The sequence below is a fragment of the Dreissena polymorpha genome, chromosome 1 (assembly GCF_020536995.1).
Source record: "Dreissena polymorpha isolate Duluth1 chromosome 1, UMN_Dpol_1.0, whole genome shotgun sequence".
NCBI lineage: Eukaryota > Metazoa > Mollusca > Bivalvia > Myida > Dreissenidae > Dreissena > Dreissena polymorpha.
In genome coordinates this window covers 86,247,637-86,265,651 of record NC_068355.1, presented here as the reverse complement: position 1 = coordinate 86,265,651, position 18,015 = coordinate 86,247,637, and the positions used below count along the sequence as shown (strand labels likewise).

The 18,015-nt window shown below is 36.7% G+C and overlaps 1 protein-coding gene across 6 annotated transcripts in view; it reads left to right on the top strand.

Annotated features, from left to right (window-relative positions):
* LOC127838930 (uncharacterized) overlaps window positions 1–18,015 on the top strand; it is a 75,346-nt gene that overhangs the window by 26,777 nt on the left and 30,554 nt on the right. For all 6 annotated transcript variants that reach the window (XR_008030051.1, XR_008030062.1, XR_008030073.1 and 3 more), the window contains exons 5-6: window positions 3,042–3,173; window positions 5,488–5,676. Coding sequence is in view for 2 of the 6 variants with exons in the window: in XM_052367080.1 (XP_052223040.1) it covers window positions 3,042–3,173; window positions 5,488–5,676 (321 nt within the window). In the remaining 4 variants the exon portion in view is untranslated. The remainder of the gene's footprint in view (window positions 1–3,041; window positions 3,174–5,487; window positions 5,677–18,015) is intronic.

Below are 18,015 nucleotides of genomic sequence, written 5' to 3'. Positions count from 1 at the left end.
TGTATTATAGCTATGCCCTTTGCCTGTCAGTCTGTCCGAAACACTTAAAAGGACCTTTTCACAGATTTTGGCATGTTTTTAAGTTTGTCATTAAATTGATTAAAGTAAACAGCTGAACAAACGAGTTCCAGTAGGAAATAAAAATAAAATATAAAAAAGACAAAAAGTAATTTACACCTGGGCTGAACCACTGACCCTGGAAGAAAAGTATTGCGCTTAAACCATTCAGCCATCCGAGCTGACATATTTTTGCATGTATTTTACTCCAAATATAAGCAATTTTTTTAATGTCACAAAATATAACAATAACAACAAAACTTTACAATCATACAATTGTTTTGCATTTGTAAGGCTTTATAACTTTAAAGATTTTAAATCGTCGAAAGATGCATATAATGGATATTTGTTTTCTAATGGAAATTTCTCAAAAAGGTGAAAAGGTCCCTTTTAGTGTCTGCTCCATAACTTCTGTAATGTATTTTAATTAAATTTTCGTCAATTGTTGAGGGTATTGAGACTATGTGCTGAAGGCATGATATAGTCGTGCTGGATCAAGGTAGTCGTTTTTCAAGGTCAAAGTTTTTAGCTTCAATTTGTGTGTCCTCTACAAATCTCCTATACCTTCATAAGATTTTCATGAAACTTCCTTCACATGTAAAGGGCATTGGGCCATCCTTAAAAATTCTTTTGTTTGGCATAACCCGACCGACCCACTAAAATCGGCCCGACTGATTTTTTTTTTTGTTTCTTTCCAAAAAAAATATTTTTTTGCTCACCGAAACTTCTTTCCGCTAAATTTGTCCTTTCAGCTTTTTATCCTTTCCAGTTATTTGCATCATTTAATTGAATGCTCTTTCAAGGATATCTAGAATAGCAATGAACAAAACGCGTATCGGTATTTATTTGAGTCGCCTATTTATTTGAGACATGCATATGCGATTAATTAGACTTTAAATACAATTAAACTGCTCTTGTTTTTCTCATATCCCTTTAATTAAAATACGCTGCTGTTGTTAAGGATAGTTTGGGAGTAAAAATAAACAAATTAATTAATTATCACAGTTCAATTCAATTTGGCAATCGGCAGAGATGTGTAATATTATCGCCATATAACTAATTAATTAATTATCACTCTTTCATTCAGATCGGTAAATATTTGGTAGAAAGATAAAAAGTGGTCAGCTTAGAAATATATTGACGGGTATTGTTTCATTTGCTTATCTCTTTATACGACTTTCCGACCGGTTGCTATTTTGGATGCAGACGGCGATATCAAATGTGTATTCAAATTATACAACATCTGCGCATGAATGACCCAATATTATCTGATAGCTCCATCCGTTCCCACGTTTCATTCGACAACGTCATGTCATGTGTAAGCGAGCTCAATGCTGATTGGCCATCTACCATGTGCACTTCATTAACAATAAGGTCAAGCAATGTCTAATCAGGTACAGACTGGATTTGGTTAACTGTTCGAATTGCAAACACTTTCATTGACACAAAGAGACAAATATAGAAAACCAGTCCGGATTAAAAAGGGCGGATGTTTTCAACGAAATTTTACTAGATTTTCGCATTTTCGCAATTTAGATTTTTCTTGAGCCAAATTTTCAATAGTTTATGCAAATGACTCGAATGGAGAACGACAGCGCGAGCATTGTGAACGTGTTATTATTGGAATAAATGCTCACTACTACAGGGCTCGCGCTGTCGTTCGCCATTTGCGAAAGTATAGTGAATTTTAGTTTAGAAAAATATAATTTGTGAATATGCTTAAATCTTGTTAAATTTCATTGAAAACATCCGCCATTTTAATCCGGAGTGTTTTTTTTAACTATTTTTCTCTTTGTTTCCATGAACAATTTTAAGGGCATATGGTAGCAGGCCAATCAACATTGAGCTGCTATCGGGTAATATTGGGTCATTCATGCGCAGATAATAGAATACACAGTTGATATTGTCGTCTGCCTACAATATAACAGCCGATAGCAAAAGTCGTATAAAAAATAAGTAAATGAAAAGAAGCTCTTTATAGAAAAAATAGACTAACGAATACACATGCGGTGATACGGACAGTGCAGAAAAATCTTTACCAATTTCCTTTCATGAGGCAGAAGACTTGGAGCTTTATTTGATAATTACCTTTCAGTTTGGTATATGTCAAGTTCAATGTCAGAAAAAAAAATTACTAAAAAAAATTAAAATCCCTACCTACCATCCCACCCAAATTTACCTGGGTCGGGTTATGCCAAACAAACAATTTTTTAAGAATGGCCTTGGGTCTATGTATGGAGGGCATGAATCAGTCACACCTGCTCAAGGTCATAATTTAAGGTAACAAGTTTGAGCCTATATTTGTATGTCCGGTCCATAACTCTCATACTTATTAAAGGATTTCCATGAATCTTGGCTACAATCTTTAGGTCATTGAGACAATAGTAGAATTAGTCAGTCACGCAAGGCAAAGTTCAAGATACTGCTTCAAGGTTTAAGGTTTGAGCCTTTTTTGTGTCTGGTCTATACAACCTTTACCTATTGAAGGATTTTTATCCAACTTTGCAAAATGTAAAGGTAATTGCGACAATGTGCATGTCATGATGTGTAATCATGGCCTGTCCAGTGCTTTTATGCCCCCGGATTGAATGATTGGGGGTTAATTGTTTTTGACCTGTCTGTCTGTCTGTCATTCTGACTATCATTCTGTCCCAAAACATTAACCGTGGTCTAAAATTTGCAACATTGAAGATAGCAACTTGATATTTGGCATGCATGTGTTTCTCATGGAGCTGCATATTTTGAATGGTGAAAGGTCAAGGTCATACTTCAATGTCAAAGGTTAAATATATGGCTTCAAAGCAGAGCAATAGTGGGCATTGTGTTTCACAAACACAGCTCTTGTTGTTATAATGGCATGTCCTGTGTTTGTGATATCATGGCCTTTTCTGTGTTTTTGCATCATGCCCTGTCCTGTGTTTTTGTTATCATGGCTGATCCTGTGTTTGTGTTATTATGGCCAATCCTGTGTTTGTGTGTTGCAGTTTGGCATGAAGCCAGATATCAAGTTTCCAGAGATGCAGAAATGGCTGGACAACAACTGTCCTAACATGTTTTCCGGCGTACACAACTGGGTCTACACGATACTGACAGGCTCCAAGATGCCAGAGGAAATGGTAAGCATGGTCATCATGGTTAGCCTTGTTCCCTAAAACTGGGCTTAAAGCATGTTCATAAAGTGTTATCCTTGATTAGCCTGTGCAGCCTGCACAGGCTAATCAGAGAAGGCACTTTCCCTCTTAACTGGATTTTTGTTCAACAGAGCCTTTCTTTAAACGAAAAATTCAATAAAAGCAGAAAGTGTCGTCCCTGATTAGCCTTTGCAAACTGCGCATGACACTTAACGCCCATGCATAGGCTCAGTGTTTTCAGAACACAGCTGTTCTATAATAGTATCCATGTTTAATACCCGCCCGCAAAGCTGTTAATTAGATTATAGGAATGCCTTTAGTCTGCCCATCTTTCCTTCACTTGGCACAAGGTCAAAGTTATTCTTCTAGGTTAAAGGTTCGAGCTTTCACACTTTTTGTGTCTGGTCTATACCCCCTATACCCTTTAAAGGATATTTATCAAAATTGCCTCAAATGTAAAGGTAATTTAGACGATATGTAGAGTCAGTCATGTCTGTTCAAGGTCATTGTTAATTGACTGATATGACAATGGAAAATCAAAAATAATTTCTTAAGTAATATTTTATTTGATATGAACATTCAATAAGAAGAAAATGAATAAAATATTAGCCTCTCTGTGGGAAAACAGGGCTCAATTCATGTGATATAAGGGTTGTCCTAGTTTAACCTGTGCAGTCTTCACAGGCTATACAGGGAAAACACTTTCCACATGAATTGGATTTTCACTGGAAAGGGAATTCATTAAAAGGAAAATACCATAAAAGTGGAAAGTGCCCTAACTGCTTATCCTGTTTAAACAGGTTTGCGATGGCTAATCTGGGATGACACTTTACACAGATGCATTAAGCTCAGTTTTTTCCAGAACATGGTTCATATCTTCCAAGTTGTGCCTTCTCTGTTTGTCATTGGAACCATGTACTTGCATGATTGTTCAGTGATTTTTTTTCACCCAATTTGGAACGGGTCCGGTACCCATGCCATTGGGAATTTTTCGCGTCGTGAAATCACCAAATTGGGAAAAAAACGAGTTGCAAAATCTTCCAATTGGGAAAAATCAAGTTGTGAATTGTACCAATTGAAGAATGGTATTTTAATGACTTTGTTTAACTTTTGTCAGCTTTAAATGACACAGGAAAGCAACATTAACTTTTATTTCACAGTCTTGCACAAACAACAACATGCTTTGGAACACAGATGTTGTTGTAATTAGTTGCATAATTTTACCCTTTTAAATTGCTGAATACAAGATGTGCATTATGAATCCTACTAATTCAATTCTCTTTATTGTAACTTAAATAAGCAATCAAGTATAAAAAACAACAACACAATAAACAACCAGAAGACTTAGGGCATTCAAGTGTACATGAAAGTGCTTACTACTACTGGACCCATGTACTGGCATGCTTGTTGATGCTGGGTATACTACTGGACCCATGTACTGGCATGCTTGTTGATGCTGGGTATACTACTGGACCCATGTACTTGCATGCTTGTTGATGCTGGGTTCACTACTGGACCCATGTACTGGCATGCTTGTTGATGCTGGGTATACTACTGGACCCATGTACTGGCATGCTTGTTGATGCTGGGTATACTACTGGACCCATGTACTGGCATGCTTGTTGATGCTGGGTATACTACTGGACCCATGTACTGGCATGCTTGTTGATGCTGGGTATACTACTGGACCCATGAACTGGCATGCTTGTTGATGCTGGGTATACTACTGGACCCATGTACTGGCATGCTTGTTGATGCTGGGTATACTACTGGACCCATGAACTGGCATGCTTGTTGATGCTGGGTATACTACTGGACCCATGTACTGGCATGCTTGTTGATGCTGGGTATACTACTGGACCCATGAACTGGCATGCTTGTTGATGCTGGGTATACTACTGGACCCATGAACTGGCATGCTTGTTGATGCCGGTTTCACTACTGGACCCATGTACTGGCATGCTTGTTGATGCTGGGTATACTACTGGACCCATGTACTGGCATGCTTGTTGATGCCGGTTTCACTTCTGGACCCATGTACTGGCATGCTTGTTGATGCTGGGTATACTACTGGACCCATGTACTGGCATGCTTGTTGATGCTGGGTTCACTACTGGACCCATGTACTTGCATGCTTGTTGATGCTGGGTACAGTACTGGACCCAGGTACTTGCATGCTTGTTGATGCTGGGTACACTACTGGACACATGTACTTGCATGCTTGTTGATGCCGGGTACAGTACAGTACTGGACTCATTTACTTGCATGCTTGTTGATGCTGGGTACCGTTCTGACTCAGGAGGTAGCCCCAGTTCCCATGTTGGAGCAGCTGTCGGAGGGGAACCATGTCATGTGTATGGGCATGCTGTATATGCTGACTGCCTCCCTGCCCAACAAGTACACACACGTTGAGAAGGAAACAGAGTCCACCTCACAGCAGGGAACCAAGAACCCACTGCTCACATCATTCCAGATACTCCGGAAACTTGTAAGACTGCACATTTTCCTTCTATATGTGATAAGATGAAACATTTGAAATCCTGTAATAATATCTCTCATAATAACTATGGGACTTAGTGTTCATTACTTTTATAATAATTATGTAGTTGTGTTTACACCACCTATGTACAGTATTTTGTTTTACTAATTGGGAAAAGTGCCAGTACCAGCCCAATTGGGAAAAATTTGCACGAAAAACCCTAACATTGGGAAAATTCGTGTCCTGAAGTCTGCAAAATGGGAAATTTGTGTATTTGAATTTTTTCTCCAAAATACTTAAAAATTGATAACTAAGTGTTTTCAAGCTGTCAATATTATATTAACTTAGGTTCAAGTCATAGAGCTGCATAGGGAAACTAACTAAATGTTGCATTTTATTTATAATTTATTTTTTTATTTTTTTCAAACCTTCAATTGGAAATTTTTTGACAGCAATTTGGAAATTTGTAGGTTTTTTAGCTCACCTGTCACGAAGTGACATGGTGAGCTTATGTGACCGTGAGATGTTCGGCGTCCATATGTGTGCGTGTGCGTGTGTGCATCCGTCAACAATTTGTTTATGTAGACAGTAGAGGTCGCAGTTTTCATCCAATCTTACTGAAATTTGGTCAGAATGTTCATCTTGAAGAAATCCGGGTTGGGATTGTATTTGTGTCATCTGGGGTCGAAAACTAGGTCATTAGGTCAAAAACTAGGTCACATTATAGGTCAAATTATAGAAAAACCTTGTGTAGACAATAGAGGTCGCAGTTTTCATCCAATCTTTATGAAATTTGGTCAGAATGTTTATCTTGATAAAATCTGGGTTGGGATAGTATTTGGGTCATCTGGGGTCAAAAACTAGGTAACTAGGACAAAAACTAGGTCAAATAATAGAAAAACCTTGTGAAGACAATATAGGTCTCAGTTTTCATCCAATCTTTATGAAATTTGGTCAGAATGTTTATCTTGATAGAATCTGGGTTGGGATTGTATTTGGGTCATCTGAGGTAAAAAAGTAGGTCACTTGGTCAAATAATAGAAAAACCGTCAACAATCTGTTTGTGTAGACAGAAGAGGTCACAGTTTTCATCCAATCTTTATGAAATTTGATCAGAATGTATATCTTGATGACATCTGGGTTGGGATTGTATTTGGGTCATCTGGGGTCAAAAACTAGGTCACTAGGTCAACAACTAGGTCACTAGGTCAAAAACTAGGTCACTTGGTCAAGTAATAGAAAAACCTTGTATAGACAAAAGAGGTCACAGTTTACATCTAATCTTTATGAAATTTGGTCAGAATGTTTATCTTGATGAAATCTGGGTTGGGATTGTATTTGGGTCATCTGGGGTCAAAAACTAGGTCACTAGGTCAAATAATAGAAAAACCATGTGTAGACAATAGAGGTCACAGTTTTCATCCAATCTTTACAAAATTTGATAAGAAGGTTTATCTTGATGAAATCTGGGTTTGGATTGTATTTGGGTCACATGGGATCAAAAACTAGGTCACTAGGTCAAATAATAGAAAAACCTTGTGTAGACAATAGAGGTCACAGTTTTCATCTAATCTTTATGAAATTTGGTCAGAATGTTTACCTTGATGAAATCTGGGTTGGGATAGTATTTGGGTCATCTGGGGTCAAAAACTAGGTAACTAGGACAAAAACTAGGTCAAATAATAGAAAAACCTTGTGAAGACAATATAGGTCTCAGTTTTCATCCAATCTTTATGAAATTTGGTCAGAATGTTTATCTTGATAGAATCTGGGTTGGGATTGTATTTGGGTCATCTGAGGTAAAAAAGTAGGTCACTTGGTCAAATAATAGAAAAACCGTCAACAATTTGTTTGTGTAGACAGAAGAGGTCACAGTTTTCATCCAATCTTTATGAAATTTGATCAGAATGTATATCTTGATGACATCTGGGTTGGGATTGTATTTGGGTCATCTGGGGTCAAAAACTAGGTCACTAGGTCAACAACTAGGTCACTAGGTCAAAAACTAGGTCACTTGGTCAAGTAATAGAAAAACCTTGTATAGACAAAAGAGGTCACAGTTTACATCTAATCTTTATGAAATTTGGTCAGAATGTTTATCTTGATGAAATCTGGGTTGGGATTGTATTTGGGTCATCTGGGGTCAAAAACTAGGTCACTAGGTCAAATAATAGAAAAACCATGTGTAGACAATAGAGGTCACAGTTTTCATCCAATCTTTACAAAATTTGATAAGAAGGTTTATCTTGATGAAATCTGGGTTTGGATTGTATTTGGGTCACATGGGATCAAAAACTAGGTCACTAGGTCAAATAATAGAAAAACCTTGTGTAGACAATAGAGGTCACAGTTTTCATCTAATCTTTATGAAATTTGGTCAGAATGTTTACCTTGATGAAATCTGGGTTGGGATTGTATTTGGTTAGTCAGGTGAGCGATTCAGGGCCATCATGGCCCTCTTGTTTTGTTATTGGGAAAGTGCCGTTTTCAGGTACTTTATAAAGAAGGATAAAAATTGCTGATGCAGGAAGTGCTCAAGGTGACCTATTGGCATGTCCATATGTCTTTTATGCAGTGTGTGTGGTGCTTTGTCAGCTTTTTATCTTGGTACCATTTTATAGGCCTGATTTTTCATCCAATCTTAATGTAACTTGGTCAAATGTTTATCGGGACAATATCTAGGCAACTTAAAATTGGGTCATCTGGTCAAATATTAGAAAAACCTTGTTACAACTCTAGAGGCCACATTTATGACTCAATCTTTATGAAACTTGATCAAAATATATATTAAGACAATATCTAAGCTAAGTGTGAATCTGGGACACGTGCGTCCACAATCTAGGTGATCAGGCAGTGATTGTTTTTGCTTTTATTTGTTACAGCCTGTGCCATTTGAATTGGGAAAATTAGCGCGATAAACCATGAAATTGGAAAAAAAGTGTGATAAACCATGAAATTGGAAAAAAAAGCAATATAGATATCATTATAAGTAACATAATTAAAATTATTTTTAAGCGCATGTTCAGGGGGTTTTCAAGCCATTTTGGGAAATGGAGTCTGGTCAAATTGGGATTGTTTTAATTGATCAAATTAGCAAATTTGGGAATTATGTATTGACAAAAGTTTAAAAGGACTTAATTAATGTTATATATTTTGTATGATGTTTAAATAAAAAGTTGAGATCTAGAGGTTAAGAAATCATAAGTCATAAGAGACTTCTTTCTCAAAAAAACAAAAAAAAAAAAAAAATTAATTTGGGATTTTGGGCGGAAATTTTGGTCAGCTTTTTGGGGAAAAAATGTTGATTTTTGCGATTGGGAAGCAGCCGAAAATCGGCGGTAATTTTTAGCAAAAAAAATCACTGTCAGGTCATATCTTAGAAAACCTTGCTGTCTTCCTAGATGGCCTTATTTGAGATTCAATCTATCAGAAAGTTAAAATCTATCAGAAAGTTAATCTTGACAGTATCTGGGTCACATGTGTCCAAAAACAAGGTCACCAGATTCAATCTTAGAAAAAACTTACTTCCAGTCTATAGGCCATAATTAGTGTTGATGTAAGAATGTATATCTTAAGCAATATTAAGGTGAAGTTTGAATCTGAGTTATGTGTATTAAACAACTAGGTCAACAGGGCAAATCTTTTTAAAACCTTGGGAAAACCTTTTTACTATTTTAGATATTAAGGTAGCTTATGTAACAATTCTTATTATAATTAAATATAGGATTGAGTGAATAACTCCTGTTTGACTGCAAGGTCATAATAGTTACATTTAATTGTGTGTGTCATTTGTATGTTATTTTTATTTGATGTTTGATTATTTTATGCCCCCTTTGGGATATGTCAGAATATAGCAGTTGCACAGCACATCTGTAGGAAATTTCCTGTCTAAGCCATAACTTTGCACTATATTTATGGATTTTAGTTAACTTTGCACAAATGTATACCATCATAAGATGCTGTGTTAGTTTAGCACGGTCTCCCATCCTCGGAAGTCAATCTAAAAGCTAGTCATATTGTCAAATTAAGCCATTAAATTGCCTGACAATTTATGTCTCAGCTTTATCCTTGCCCTATTTGGAGATAAAAAACCTGGGCATTTAAGTCAAACATAATAAGACAATATTTTTCTTCTAATAACCCTCTCCTTACCCTAAAGGCCAAGTTCAAGAGTAGAGGCCATATAAACAAAATAGGCCATAAAACCGCTTGAGAATTACGGTCTTTGCCATAACTATGCTATATATTGATGGATTTTGAAATAACATTGCCCAAATGCCATCCATCGTGAGAAGAAAAGTCAAATTGTAAAATATCTCCCTCAAAGGGAGGCAGTGACACCTTGGAGCTCAATGATTAAATTAAGCCATAAAACAGTTGTTTAGACTGTAACTTCGTAATTATATCCCCACAAAAGAAGTTAAGGGGGGTATATAGGAGTGAACTTGTGGGTCTGCCTTTCAGTCTGTCTGCCGGTCGGTCTGTCTTTCGGTCTGTCTGTTGGTCTGTGTGTCGGTCGGTCTGTATTAAGTGTCCGCTCTCTTTTTCAAGTTGTTTTCATCTGATCTTCACCAAACTTGGTCAGATGTTGTATCTAGATGATGTCTAGGTCAAGTTGGAATATGGGTCATGCCGGGTCAAAATCTAGGTCACAGGGTCACTTAGTGCGTTTAGACATTGAGCATGGTGTTCATTCATCTTATTCAAGTAGTTTTTATCCGATCTTCACCAAACTTGGTCAGAAGTTGTATCTAGATGATGTTTAGGTCAAGTTTGAATATGGATCATGCTGGGTCAAAAACTAGGTCACAGGTCCACTAAGTGCATTTTAAACTTTGAGCATGGTGTCCGCTGTTTTTTGTGAAGACAACATGCAAAATATTCTGTGCCAATGCGGCATGTGGGGGTATTTTTCACGTCTGTGACAAAGCTCTAGTTTGTCATGCTCTTTTAAGATAGCTTACCACAAATTACAACCATGAGGAGAAAGCATTTGGAGGTTAACAACAGTCATCATACTTGAAAGTTCATAGGTCAAATTTTGCCATTTCACAGCTTGAAAGGTCCTGCATCAGCCATAACTTTGCCATATTTTGATCTGACGCATATGGTATTTATCTTGAAATGAGATCAGCTTGTAAAACTTGTTTTTCTACCTGAAAGGTCATTGACAAGGTCACATTTCAGATATTGAATATGGATATTAAACAGCAAATTCGGACTATAACTTTGTCATTCACCATGCTATTTTAAGAATATTTACCTCTTACAGTACAGCCAACGCGGAACAAACATATTTTGCGATCCGCGGAGTATAGGCGCAATGAGTCGATGCTGAGTCGACCATTGAAGCCGCGTCAGTATGCGGCGGCACGTCGCATTTCGCCGCGATGCTTCGCATCTGTCCGCCAAAGCAAGCCGCGATCTGCGGTATGATGCATCATAAAATAAAAATCTTTTAAAATGATTAGTTAGCAGGGGTTTCACTGGCCCCAAAAAAGTTGTAGCCACTTGATCGCGGTGTGAAAACCGCAAGTAATTCCAACTTTATTAATAAGGACAATCATTTAAGGAACCTTACTACATTAATGAATAATGGCATTGACTATATTTTTATTAGCTCACCTGATTGCTCAGGTGAGCTTTTGTGACCGGTCTTTGTCCGTCGTCCGTCCGTTCGTTAACCGAAAACACTCTAGAGGCCACATTCATTGTCCGATCTTCATAAAACTTGGTCAGAAGCTTTGTCCCAATAAAATCTCAGTCGAGTTCGAAACTGGGTCGTGCCGGGTCAAAAACTAGGTCAAAAAAAAGAAAAAACTTGTCAACACTGTAGAAGTCACATTTCATGCCCAATCTTCATGTAACTTTGTCAAAATGTTTGTCTTAATGATATGTTGGTTGAGTTCAAAAGTGGTTCCAGTCCGTTGAAAAACATGGCCGCCAGTGGGCGGGGCAGTTTTCCTTATTTGGCTATAGAAAAACCTTGTATACATTCTGGATGTCACAATTTTTGCCCAATCATCATGAAAGTTGGTCAAAACATTGGTTTTATTGATTTCTCGGACATGTTCGAAAATGGTCCAGATCGGTGAAAAAACATGGCCGCCAGTGGGCGGGGCATTTTTCTCTGTATGTATATAGTGAAAACATGTCAACACTCTAGAAGTCACATTTTTGGCTCAATTTTCATGAAATTTTGTCAGAACTTTTGTTTCCTAGATATGTGAGTTAAGTTAACAAATGGTTCCGGTCTGTTGAAAAACATGGTTGCCAGGGGGACAGCGCAGTTTTCCTTATATTTATATAGTAAAAAGGCTTATATTGTAAAAAGGCTTGTAAACAATCATGAATTAAGGTCATGTAACATGCGAGACAATTCTTCTAAATATTGCATTTAAGTTTACAGTAGTTACTCCCCTTTGATTATTAATGTTTTCATAATAATACAGTGTACAGTACAGCCAAAGCGGCACAAACATAATCCGCGGCTACGCCACGGCCAGATTATTAGTCCGCGGCAGCCGAATCGTGTGTTCACGCGGTAAATCCGCCGCATACGTACGCGGCGGATCGAGTGAAAAGATATCCACCTACATGTACATACATGTATGTGTAGCGTAGAATTAATTACGCGCAACTGTTTATGTTTTGTTCGATTATCATTATTAAATTTGTAATCCGAAACACACTTCCGAATTTTAATGCTAACGCGTCCTTTGGCAAATTCTAGCGTCAAATAAACAGTGCTAAAATATCCTTTGTTTCATAAAAAGCGCGCGAAAATTATGCAGACATGTAGAACGTCGTTTGGAAAGTTTGGGTGTATTTTGTGTTGTATAAATACATGAACATCACGTCAGGCATAAATTGTGTGTTCAGTGGAGAAAAAAAACGCCCCGATTAGACGTTATTTCATCATCTCTATAAATAGTAACAAATGCCAAAATGTATTTGATACTTAAGGAAATATCGAGAATGTTTGTGTATCGTAAATATTTACCAGCATTTGCTTTAACACTGGAATATACGGGATTATCGGGTAATAAGTAGCGATATTAACTGTATAATATGAACAAAATAAAACGTGTTTATATACGCATATTCAAACAATAGTTATAATAAGCTGATAATTAACAAAACAACAAATACGTCGTCACCGTCTTGATTATTGATGTGGCTTCAAACTGCTAATTTTCTCAGCTAAAATATAATAGCGGAATCAACATGCAATTAATTTATAAATCCACCATATGCTGGAGCCTTGACCACTTGTATGTGCGAAAACATAATTACGTGACCTTGTTTATGTGTGAAATACATACGCTAGGGGCGGGAAACAAACTTAATAATTGGCCAGACACATTTACTATGCTTACATGTATATGCTAATACAATCCGCGCACAATAAATTTATTATGATTTTAATTATTATTATAATTGTTCTTTCAAAATTTGTTAACTACATGTAACTAATAATTAAAAAAAAATTATTTCATGATCGCATCGACTCGGCATCATGTCGCGGACCGCGGCATGCCTCGGCGGACAGATGCGAAGTTTCGTGGCGAAATGCGACTTGCCGCCGCATACTGTCGCGGCTTCAACGACTGACGCGGCATCGACTCGTTTCGCCTTGCCGCCGCGGATCGCGAAATACGTTTGTTCCGCTTTGGCTGTACTGTAGATTTGTGTATCATTTATGTGTTAATTGTTATTTGAGGTTGGATGTTTTTTAGCTCACCTGATTGCTCAGGTATGCTTTTGTGACCGGTGTTTGTCGTCCGTCCGTCCACATTTGTTCGTAAACACTATGAGGCCACATTTATTGTCCGATCTTCATGAAACTTGGTCAGAAGATTTGTCCCAATGATATCTTGCTCAAGTTTGAAACTGGGCAATGCTGGGTCAAAAACTAGGTCACTAGGTCATAAAAAAGAAAAAGCTTGTACAGAGCTCCAGATAATTTTTTCAGCCGAGGGGTATTTCACTCATGAATTTTTTAATTGATGAGTAAAAATCATAATCCGATAATTTTAAGGAGTATTTATGTTCAAAGGACCTGAATTAATAATAAATTGTACTTGTAGTGTTAACTTGCTATTACAAGCAGTTTTGTACACAATAAAGCAATAACTTTTGTTTTATTTAATATACTGTCAATAATAGGGCGTACACTTTTTTCTGGTGTTACTAATGACGATGTCGACTTAATAGAGATCGACCATTTATAACTGGCTCGCCATTGATTTTTGTTTAATTTACATGACAATAAAACACAAAACATGCAGACGCTGCTGAACATGTCACAAAAAGAAAAGCGCTTTCGGGACGGTCTCGGGTCGTTTCGCCCTTAATCCCGTTCGCCCTCTGTCACCCCGGGTCGTTTCGCCCAGGGTCGTTTCGTCCTTACAAGTGGGTTGTTTCGCCCTTATTTAATTATTATGTAATATTAGGCTTTTGTAAATGATTCTTTCTCTCCTAATAGTATTTGTTTAACATATATGGAAAATTAAGATTTTTAATACAAATTTTATTATTAATTGCAATTTAAATTTAGTACTTGTTTATGATATATGGGAAATTAAGATTATTTAATTATTACAAATTTGATGTTTGCTCAATTATCCGTTTGATTTTAATTGCAATTAATTAACGGAAACGTTATGATTCATTGTGTCACAAACGTAAAGTATTACGCTTAATTAGTTTGGCAGAGGTATGATGCATTGATTTGCCAGTTAAAATAATTTCGGGACCAATTTAACAATTATCAAACACACTTAGATCGGAAGACGTGTGATCAGATGATTGACTAATTACTAGCACAGAAACATCAAAAGGAGACATTATAAAGGCGTGATATTGTTTTTATAAACTTTAAGCCAGTTTGCATCTTTTGATCTCAAGATATTCGCCGAAAGTGTATATAAAAAGCAACTTGGCCATGGCAGCGTCATTCGTGAATTTATATTTCGACACGTTCTTATGGCAGACGAATTGTGTATTTCGTGTGATCGGATAGTCTCACCTCGCCAACATGCCATCACATGTGATTTATGTGACAGATGGCAACATCGGACATGTGATACAGGTACGAGATGCTTATCTATTTTATTTATATTTCGTGTCGGCGCTATTTGTCTGCATGTTGTCGTTGTTATAAAATACGCTGTTTGTCATAAAATTTTATATGTAATACAATTTCCATAGTTTAATAATTAATAATCCTGTCCATTCTTCGATTTGCGGTATTAACAAATATTATTTCTACCATATTTCAACTTCAATTAGCTTCTCAATCATACAATTTTTACAAAAATCAAATGTTTATTTATTTAATACTTTAATAAAATTTACCAACATTTTTAAAATTTGTTGAGTTACGGTTATACATTAATTATTTAAATATTAAATTGTAAAGCATTAACAAATTAAAAAATTTATTTATTTAAGTATTCCATACTACAGCCTTATCTCTATACAACCCCTATCAGTAATAGCCTTATCTACTCCTCGATAATCAGTACCCTCATCAGCTCTGAATGACTGACAGATTATCTGTTTATTGTAATTTTAGTGGTGAGAAATACGGTATTGTTACTGATTAGGAGACAGCTGTTTTCAATATCTTTCATAGCTCATTTAAAGTAAAAAATATAAGCTTGTACAAAATTTATAACAATTAAATAGAAATTAGAATACAAATAATAAAAAAAAAAAACATGAACGCGGAAATAGAGCTCTACATAGACTTTCAAAATGCGTAGTGCATATGGAAAACCGGGTCTTATCAGTGTATATCAGGGTCTTCTGTTTAGGTATATCAGCCAAGGAGTATCACCTTATTTCAGGTTGGCACCACAAGCTGAATACTACCGTTAGATATGGTGGCTGCTCCATCTACGTTCTTGTACCAACCTTGATGACTGAGGCAGAGATCAACCAAATGCACCAAGTTGGAGGAAAAGATACAATCCCTGTGGGACAAATACATGGGGAATGGAGTAACCACAACACATTTCTTAAAGTCCGTGTCCAGATTGTACGGGCCGTCCGACAACATGACGGCAGACTTAGTTGTCGGATTGTCTGGGGAGTGAAGTGGATAGTGTTATCAAACAGACGATGAAGTCTGTTACGGACATTAAAATAAGCAAAACTAAAAAAAAACTGTTGTAAAATACAAAGTTTATATCAACTGATTGTGTGTGTATTCTACCACATTGTGTTCAATGTAATTTTGATGTGATTTGCTAAGTTGTTTTATGTTAGGTAAAATAAGATGTATGTCAAATTAGTGTGTATGTGTGCTTCGACACTGGATTGAATGTTTTGTTCATTAATAAATATAAAATGAAATCTGTATTTCGATGTGATTTTCTCAGTTGTTTTATGTTAGATAAAATAAAATGTATGTCAAATTATTGTGTATGTGTGCTTCGACATTGTATTGAATGTTTTGTTTATACATGTGTATTCTTATTATTCATATTAGAGCTATCAATATATATGCAATATAAATAACTTTGTACTTTGTTTTATTTCAAAAGACAAAATAAACAGTAATTAAGATAATATAATACTGTATTAAACAATATCCCATTCAGCTTCTGACAAGCCTAAGATAAATCCTTTAATATCGCTATACGTATAAAAATAAGGGCAAAACGACCCAGGAATAAGGGCGAAACGACCCAGGGCGAAACGACTCGGGGGGCGAAACGACTCGGGGGGCGAACGGGATTTAGGGCGAAACGACCCGGATTCTTTCGGGACAGGGACTGCCGGTCAGGGCGGCACAGATCGTGACGGTCATATGAAAAACAAACAAGCAGCAAGTTTTCGCATTACATAATGACTCTAGTGGATTAATTGATTGCAAACCGGATTTTAATATATCTAACAGTTTAAACATGTGCTTAGTCAAATTATCTGAATGGTAAGCGGGTGGTATCCGTAAAACTTGTTAATTATATATGTGTATTACGGCTGCCATTTAAAAAGTGCTTGAAGGAAAAAGGTGTTTCCATAGTGCCACACAAGAGATGAACTAATAGCAAAACTTATATGCTTGAAGTTGGGCGATTTGGGTTTTTTTCGAATGTGATGTCAAATGTTTTCACCATTAGCGTATATCGATTTTCAACAATGCAGCGGAGAGTCCGTTGTGTCAACATCAGCCTTTATCGTGGGCCAAAATGAAATGATACCGTTCTGAGTGAGGAGTAAATTAGGTCGGGAACCACATTATGTACACAGATGGTGATGTCACTACGTTTTTACTGGTGTGGACACAATGACGGGAACCAGTTATGATTACATGAACTTATTTTCATGTATAAACGGCTAATACGCATTGAAATTGCACACGATACGTAATCCGAATTTAGCCAGGAGTTTTTTACTCAACAAAATTTTAAGCCATGCGTATTTTCTTTTTTTTCATGCGTATTTTACGCAAATACGCATCTTATCTGGACCTCTGAGCTTGTAAACACTGTACAAGTCACATTTAATGCCCAATCTTCATGTAACTTCGTCTATATGTCTGTCTTAATGATATGTTGGTTGAGTTCAAAAGTGGTTCCGGTCCATTGAAAAACATGGTTGCCAGTGGGCGGGGCAGTTTTCCTCACATGGCTATAGAGAAACCTTGTAAACACTCTAGAAGTCACAATTTTGGCCCAATCATCATGAAAGTTATCAAAACATTGGTTTTATTGATATGTCGGACGAGTTGGAAAATGGTCCAGATCTGTGAAAAAACATCGCGGCCAGTGGGCGGGTCAATTTTCTCTATATGTATTTAGTGAAAACATGTGAACACTCTAGAAGTCACATTTTTGGCCCAATTTTCATTAAATTTTGTCAGAATTTTTGTTTCCTTGATACGAGAGTTGAGTTGGAAAATGGTTCCGGTCAGTTGAATAACATGTCTGCCGGGGGGTGGGGGCAGTTTTCTTATATTTATATAGTAAAAGAAAGCTCTAGAAGTCATATTTTTTGCCCAATCATCATGAAACTTGGTGAAAAGATTGGTTTTATATATATCTCAGATGAGTTTGCAAATGGTCCCGATGGGTCAATAAACATGGCTGCCAGTGGGGTGGGGCAGTTTTCCTTATGTGACTATATAGAGAGAAACCTTGATGATAGGTCACCATTTCAAATCTTACAAAAACAAAAACACTCCCTACATGTATTGAGTTTTGGTTCAATAATGATTAAACTTGACCAGGATGTATGTCTGGTCAATATCTAGGTCACGTTTGACATTAGGTAAAGATTGAATGAACTGACTCCTCTGAGGTGAGCGAATTTCGGCCATCTTGGCCCTCTTGTTAC